Below are 8,491 nucleotides of genomic sequence, written 5' to 3' on the forward strand. Positions count from 1 at the left end.
ACTCCATCTCGCCTGCCACCATGTAAGACATGCCTACTTCCCCTTCTGCCATGATTGTAAGTTTCCTGAGGCCTCCCTAGCCATACAGAACTGTGAGTCAGTTAAAGCTCTTTTATTTATAAATTACCCAGTCTCAGGCAGTTCTTTATAGCAGTATGAAAACAGGTTAATACTGTCATGAAACCAATAGTCAATAAATCAATGAAAATATATGAAAAATCAACTTAAAGAGAAAGAACAACTTCTAGTCTACTTCCATTTTGTTAGTATAATCAGTAGATCTAAAGGTGATTTAATATAGTTATGCCTTTTAAAAATGTTTACTTTTTTAAATCCAAAGAGGTGTTTGTAAACAATAGAAACACAGAAAATAGAAGTAGGTAAGAGAAGTCACACTAACATTGGCAAAGCTCTTTCAAGTACTTAATATGTAAAAAGAAACTCTAATTCAGAAAGAAGAATATTACATTTATCAAACAAATATAATCCTTTATTTAAGAGAGTTATAATTACTTATTGTAGCAAAATGACATTTAATTCCTGACACTCTGATTCTGTGTACAACAATCAATTTTCTGAATTACTGTTTTTGTTTTCTTTACCAAATATGAATACATAAATTAATAAAATTCAATATTCATCTATATATTATCTCTAGTCCTTGCATCCACCCCATAAGGTTAGTACTTATTAAACCCATTTTGCAGAGTAGAAACAGAAGATTTAAAAATAGCACTTTAAGAAATGTCATCAAAATCCTTTATTTTCAACATGTTTTTACCAAGAAAAAAACGTGTCTCCTAGTGAGACTGAGTAGACACAGAGAGAATGGGCCTTCTAGAGAGAGCGAGTAGTCAGGTAGTTCTCATCATAAATTAATATATTCACATTCTATATTTTTATTTTTTAGGTATTTTGTGAGCAGTTGTATGAACCCAAAATGGAGTCAAGAGCTGGACTTAAGACAGATTGGAGCATAAAATCACAACTGCTGTGAAGACATCAATTATGGCCAGACATCCTTTACTAAATGACATCCCTCTGACCCTGCACAATTTTTCAGATTGTAACAGAACACAAGTCTTCCAGTGCCAGTTTTTTGTTTTTGTATTTTTCAGAATAGAAAACAATGTACCCAAAGAAAACAGAAAGTGAATAAAATATAAGGCATGAGGGTTACAGTTACTTTCATGGGAATGGCAATTCTTGGATTGTATGTTAAATATCAAAGCACTGAAACCCAAAAGAAGTGGAATGGGTAGGATTATTAGACAAAACATAAGACATCCAGTTATATTTTAATTTCACATGAACAATGAATACTTTTTAGTATAGCCATCTACCAAATATTGCATGGTACCTGCCCAGTGAATGTCCACGCTCGCTATTTTGGTTGGGGTACACTTAGACTAAAACAGTTTTTGTTGTCAATTTGCAATTAAAATTTAACCGACCATCGTGACTTTTTTTTGTTTGTTTTTTTTGTTTGAGGTGGAGTCTTGCTCTGTCACCCAGGCTGGAGTCTAGGCTCACTGCAACCTCCGCCTCCTGGGTTCAAGCAATTCTCCTGCCTCAGCTTCCTGAGTAGCTGGGATTACACGCACGTGCCACCACACCTGGCTAATTTTTGTATTTTTAGTACAGACAGGGTTTCACCATGTTGGTCAGGCTGGTCTCAAACTTCTGACCTTGTGATCCACCCACCTTGGCCTCCCAAAGTGCTGGGATTACAGGCGTGAGCCACCGCGCCCAGCCTGACTTTTTATTTGCTAATTCTGGCAGCCTTAGGAATGGGGGCTGGACTAAAAGCACATTTGTATGAAAATGTGTAGGCAAACAGCTCAGTTGATGAATTCGAAGCTGAATTCCAAGAATCACTATAATTTAAATCTTCAAGGCTACATAAAGGCAATACCATACAGAGCAATGCTTTAGAACATCGTTCAGTGGAGTCAGACAGATTTGAGTCCTGGCTTCTCTAACTCATATCTTACTGGTGTGACTCTATGCACGTTCTTTTCGGTGTCTTAATTTCAACCTCCTCATAGTTAAAAATTGAGATAATTATCTCTTGGTATTTTACAAGGATTGAATGAAATAATTCACAAAAATAAATTTTAAAATACCATTGAGTAAAACATATACAAGAATCCCCTTGAGAGTCGGAGGTTGCAGTGAGCCGAGATGGCGCCACTGCACTCCAGCCTGGCGACAGAGCAAGACTCCGTCACAAAAAAAAAAAAAAGGAATCCCCTTAATACTGTTGCTCATGGGCTACAATTTTTAGCACATTTTAGAATGACTAACAGTTAAAAACTTGTTAATAAAGCACATTGTTGATAACTGCAGGTAGAACAACTCTAAACATCAAATCCTCAATACAGTTAATGAGAAATGGTCTAAGGCAAAAGGGACTGAGATATGGGAGGTAGAGAGAGACTTTCACCTGTCACTGCATAGCTTAATGTACTGGAAAAATTGTAATTTTTGTTTTAAACTTTTACCCTATATATGTATTCCTTATTGAAAATGTTGAACAAGAAACCATCTAGCAGTCCCTGCTGAACTTCAGTATCAGGCTTTCTTATAACCAGCACTGAGATTAGTTTTATTTTAGAGACCACTAAGGAACAGAGAAAAACACAGAAGAGATTCAGGGGCAAGCATGGGCTTCAGCTTCTTGGACACTTAAGCACCTGAAATAGAAACAGAGAAACCATAATAGCTGTTAAGTTTAGCTCATCTGCCCCATCACTGTATTTGTCACAAGGGGAATCAGTTCACTTTTGGTAACTTCCTTCTTAAGAGTACTGTCATCCCCCCAGTGACACATTGGCTGCCCAGAGTTTCATCAACAGTGAAATAGCCAAAGCTGACCATATAACTTTCATTCTCAAAGAAGAAGCAGTCCATGTTATTGATAATATCCACTGGTTAAGAATTCTGCTCATGATGATGTTAAGAGAGCTGACATATTTTCAATCTCAACTGTCATTACTCAAGCCATAAGCATAACAGATGTTTGTTGAATAATAAGTATTTCTTAGATTGGTGCAGGACACCTAATGTCTACTCTAAACATAAAACCTATTATTGAAAAAAATATATAATTGTTGGACCATTGCTGTTGTTTCAGATACAACTGTATTTTTTAGTTTAAAAAAGTTTTGTAAGATAGTCAATGGATGTTGCATTGAATCCTGAACACCACTTTCATTTTATTGTAGTTTAAATGTAAAATAAGTCCATTAACTAAAGTGGAAGTCACTGAGTACTGAAATATTGGAGACTCAGCTTGTCAACATTGTGCTCTATTAACAATATTATATTAAAATAACTGGTCCTCAGGTATGTTAATCCCTACTGTCTAGGGAATCTCAGTCAGTTTTTCAGTGTTTTGGGCAAGAAAACAAATTTTGAAGGTAAGTAGCAATTGGTCTAATTCTTGGCTATGGCAGTCACCTGCTTAATGTTCTGTAGCCACTGGAGTCTTATTTTTCATACGTGACTGAGTTTTTCTGAAAACTGTAGATAAAGCTGTGATCATGGTAATAGCACATAGCAAGAGCTTGAGGACAAAGGTTCCAATCCTTCTCTCTCACCTCCTTTTAATTCCTTCTCCCCCACAGCATCTTTGACCAAAGTCTATGATTTTACATTTATGTATGGTGTTACTACTTTTTTTAGATTTAGCAATAGTGGTATTCACATATATTTATATGCCTACATAATTTACTTTTTATTATGAAATATTAATTAAGTAATTATGAGAAGAGAAAAAAGTGCATTGTGAGTAATAAGAAGTTATAGGCAATAGGATAGGGGACTCACATAAAGTAGAAAACTTAAGAATGGTTTTCTGAAATTACAATGTAAGTTAGAAATAACCACTTGCCCATTTAGGAGAATTAAGTGAAAAGCGAGATATTTCTGCCTGGATAGTTCAGAGACAGCATCTTGATGTGGCATATGAAACTTGGAAGTTGTGTTGATTACGGAGATAATGGAAAAGGCGTGGTACACAAGGAAAAGTATAGTAGAATCACCAAGTTTGGAAATAATGTAGCTAGAAATGCACAAGGATATGCAAATACTCCATGCTGACTATAGTATAGAGAACAAGAAAAGAGTGGGAGGTAACTCTGGAAAAACAGCTTGGCAAGAGCTTTTAAAGAGCTTTTATTCAATTAAGGGAGTTGGAAATGCTTTCAGTTAGCAATGGGGAATCATCGAAGATTTTTCAGTTGGGGGTAGGGAAGTGCCTAATCAGAGTTTTGTGTTCGGATTATCTATCTGGCAACATCAAGTTATGTAGATTGGAGCAGAAACAGACTAAGGCTGGGAAACATTTTAAAATGTGCATTTGTCAGTTAGAGTAGACAATAATGAGTCCATACACTTGAGCAGTGAAATTAGCAATGGTGTGTCATTTAGGTAGAATTGCAGGTGTCCGTGGAGGGAATGAGGACTGCTGGGATCTCCTGCTTACCAAACAGAGAAGAATTGTAGGTATTAGAGGCTAGGAAGGGTAGGGGGCAGGAAACAATAGGGAAGAGTTGGTTAACAGCTACAAAATTGCAGCTAGATAAGAGTAATAGCTTCTAGTATTCTATAATAGCATCCCCAACCTTTTTGGTACCAGGGACTGGTTTTGTGGAAGACAATTTTTCTACGGCAGGGTGGGTAGGGGTTGGGGAGATGGTTTTGGGATGAAACTGTTAGGCATTAGATTGTTATAAGGAGCACACAACCTCGATCCCCTTGCATGTGTAGTTTACAATAGGGTTTGTTCTCCTGTGAGAGTCTAATGCCACTGCTGATCTCACAGACAGTAATGCTTGCTCATCTGTCACTCATCACCTGCTGTGTGGCCCGATTCCTCACAAGCCATGAAGCAGTACTGGTCCACAGCACGAGGGTTGGGGACCCCTGTTCCATAGCACTGTGGGGTGACTGTAGTTAACACTAATTCACTGTATATTTTTAAAATCACTAGAAGAGAGGATTTTAAATGTTTCTAATGCAAAAAAAAATAAATGAGGTGATGAATATGCTAATTAGCCTGATTTGATCCTTACACATTGTCTATATGTATCAAGACATCACTCTTTACCCTATACATGTGTACAATTATTATGTGTCAATTTAAAATAAAGATAATTTTAAAAAGACAGGCAATATAACCACAAACAAGAAAGAGATTTTAAGAGAAAAAAAATGTATCTTAGTTCAGGTCATTATAACAAAGTACCATAGACTGGGCTGGTTATAAGCAACAACAATTTGTTTGTCATGGTTCTGAAGGTTTGAATTCCAAGAACAGTTATCCTTCCATAGGGGAAACAGAGACAGCTCTCTGGGGTCTTTTTTGTAGGGGCACTAATTCATTTCATGAGGCCTCCAACACTCATGACCTAATTACTTCCCAAAAGTTCCACCTCCTAATGCCATCACAATGGTGATTAGAATTTAAACCATAAATTTTGGGGGCACAGAAACAGTCTGTAACAAATAAGGACTTGGTTAAAAGAAATATGAGGTATTTATTGCAATTCCTCAGGCATTCTAAATGCCTTAATTATCCCCACAAAGCCATGTTCTTTCATATCCTCAGGCCTTTTTTATTTGCCATTTCTTCTTCCTGAAATGTTTTTTTCCACTTCCTCTTTTGGTGAAATTCTACTAATTTTCTGAGAAACAATCCAAACATTTCTCACTTTTCAAAGATTTCCATGACTATATAATTATTTCATTTATTTATTGTATTAGTTTATTCTCATGCTGCTATAAAGAAATACCTGAGACGGGCAAATTTATAAAGAAAATAAGTTTAGTTGGCTCACAGTTCTGCAGGCTGTACAGGAAGCATGACAGCATCTGCTACTGGGAAGGCCTCAAGAGCTTTTACTCATAGCGGAAGGAGAAGCGAGAACCAACATCTTACACGTCAGGAGCAGGACCAAGACATGAGAGGTGGGGGTTGAAGGTGCCATACACTTTTAAACAACCAGATCTCATGAGAACTCACTATCATGAGAGAGCACCAAGAGGATGGTGCTAAACCATTCACGAGGGGTCCACCCCCATGATGCAATCACCTTCCACCAGGCCCCACCTCCAAAACTGGGGATGACAATTGAAAATGAGATTTGAGTGGGGAGACAGATGCAAACCATTTCATCCTACCCCTGGCCCCCCAAATCTCATGTTTTTCTCACACTGCAAAATACAATCATCCTTTCCCAACAGGTCCCCACAAAGTCTTAACTCATTCCAGCATTAATTCAGAAGTCCAAAGTCCAAAGTGTCATCTGAGACAAGGCAAGTTCCTTCCACCTATGAGCCTATAAAATTAAAAGCAAGTTGGTTACTTCCAAGATACAATGGGAGTATAGGCATTGAGTAAATACCCACATTCCAAGGGGGAGAAATCAGCCCAAAGAAAGGGGCAACAAGCCCCATGCAAGTTCAAAGCCTAGTATGGCAGTAATTAAATCTTAAAGCTCCAAAATAATCTCCTTTGACTCCACGTCCCACATCTAGGGCACACTGATGCAAGGGGTGGGCTCCCAAGCACTTGGGCATTGATGTTTTGAAACTTGTTTGAATATCTAATATATATCAGGTGCCATTGTAAATATAGTACTTAGTCCTCATTCTCAAGTAGTTTTTTTGTCTACTGAAGAAGATAGATATATTAGTCCATTTTCATAGTACTATGAAGAAATACCTGAGACTGGGTAATTTATATAGGAAAAGAGGCTTAATGGACTCAACAGTTCCATATGGCTGGGGAGATCTCACAATCATGGCAGAAGGTGAAGGAAGAGCAAAGGCACGTCTTACATGGTGGCAGGCAAGAGAGTGTGTAGGAGAACTGCCCTTTATGAAACCATCAGATCTTGTGAGACTTATTCACTATCACAAGAACAGCACAGGAAAGCCCACTCCCATGATTCAATAACCTCCCACCAGGTCCCTCCCATGACACATGGGGATTATGGAGCTACATTCAGGATAAGATTTGGATGGGGACACAGCCAAACCATATCAATAGATAGGCACAAAAATATTACAAGGACTCTTTCAGTCATTGACAAAGTAAACTGTATTGAGTTCTCACTGTGAGCCAGTTACTATTCTTTAAATACTAGACTTAGAGCAGTAAGAGAGAGAGATAAAATTCTTGATCCAATTAACTTTTCATACTATTGGAGCTTCGGGCTGATAATGGCTGGCATAGAGGCTTTTTAAAAAGTCAAACAAATAAAACTATAATTTCATTTGGTAATGGATGTTCATCTAACAATACAAGTTTAAGGCCTTGAGTATGAGTTCAAGCCCTTGAGTAGAGTAGGTATTCTGGTTCACAGGCGATGATTAGGTAACACATTTAGAGACTAAGGCATAAAAAGAATCAATGAAAAACATATACGGGAAGAGAAAATACCCAGTGCAAAGGCTTATAGGTGGACTAGTTGAGTATGTTTAAAGGAAAAGGGTGATACTAGTTTAGGATAGTGAGAGAAGGGAGAGAGGATTTTGATATGAGATCAGAGAAGTAGGGATGGGCCACCTCATTTAAGACGTCAGAGGTCTGAATAGAGACTTTGGATTTTTCCTCTAAATGTAAACGAAAGTCATTCAAAGGTTGAAGTAGCCAAGTAACATGATCATGTCCTTAAACAGTTGCTCAGGATGCTGTGTAGAGGACCAGCTTTAAAGGGGGAAAAATAAAAACAAGAAGATTATTTAGAAGGAAATTACAGACAAAATATGATAATGTGGTTTGGACTTGGTTGGAGGCAGTGGCATTGTGGAGAAGTAGAAAAGATGGAGAAATATATTTGAGGTTGAACTTGAGAAATGATACAGAGGGAGAAATCAAGTTTTGCTTAAACAAACTGGGTGGATAACAGTTATAGGAAGGAGGGGATGGTGATGAGACAGCTTTAAAGGATATTTAAATGTCATGTTGGGGTTTGGATTATTTTGATATTTCTGTTAAAATCTGAGTGGTGATGTCAAATTGCTAGTTACATATATAAGGTTGGGGCTCAGGGGAACAATAAGAACTAGATAGAGAAGTTTGATAGATACTAGTTTATAAATGCATTAACCAGGGTACTGGCTGAGATTAACAAAGTCAATAATACGAATAGAGAGGAGAAGGTGTCTTGTGACCAAAACTTTGCATGAAACCAAATATTGGGAGATTTGTTTGAAGGGGAGCAGCATACAGTCTGAAGTGGAGTCTGCAAAAGAGCTAATATTGTGAAGGAAAAACCATTAAATTGGGGAATATAGAGGTTATTGACTGACCTTGACCAGAATTGCTTCATTGGAGTAATGGAAAGAAAGACTATTTAAAACGAGCTGAGTAGGAGTACTTAGAGAGAGTAGGAGCCATTTGTAGTAGCAGTTCTTTGGAATATGTTCAGTAATCAACTAGAGATTAATAAAAACATCGATGAGCAGCAGAAGATGAAGT

The 8,491-nt window shown here is 37.5% G+C and overlaps 1 protein-coding gene across 2 annotated transcripts in view; it reads left to right on the top strand.

Annotated features, from left to right (window-relative positions):
- Window positions 1–1,160, top strand: part of LOC131383620 (embryonic stem cell-related gene protein-like) — an 89,063-nt gene extending 87,903 nt beyond the window's left edge. For both annotated transcript variants that reach the window (XR_009213782.1, XM_058439871.1), the window contains one exon: window positions 911–1,160. Coding sequence is in view for 1 of the 2 variants with exons in the window: in XM_058439871.1 (XP_058295854.1) it covers window positions 911–997 (87 nt within the window). In the remaining variant the exon portion in view is untranslated. The remainder of the gene's footprint in view (window positions 1–910) is intronic.
- Window positions 1,161–8,491: the final 7,331 nt, after the last annotated feature.

The sequence above is a fragment of the Hylobates moloch genome, unplaced genomic scaffold, assembly GCF_009828535.3.
Source record: "Hylobates moloch isolate HMO894 unplaced genomic scaffold, HMol_V3 SCAFFOLD_5, whole genome shotgun sequence".
Lineage (NCBI taxonomy): Eukaryota > Metazoa > Chordata > Mammalia > Primates > Hylobatidae > Hylobates > Hylobates moloch.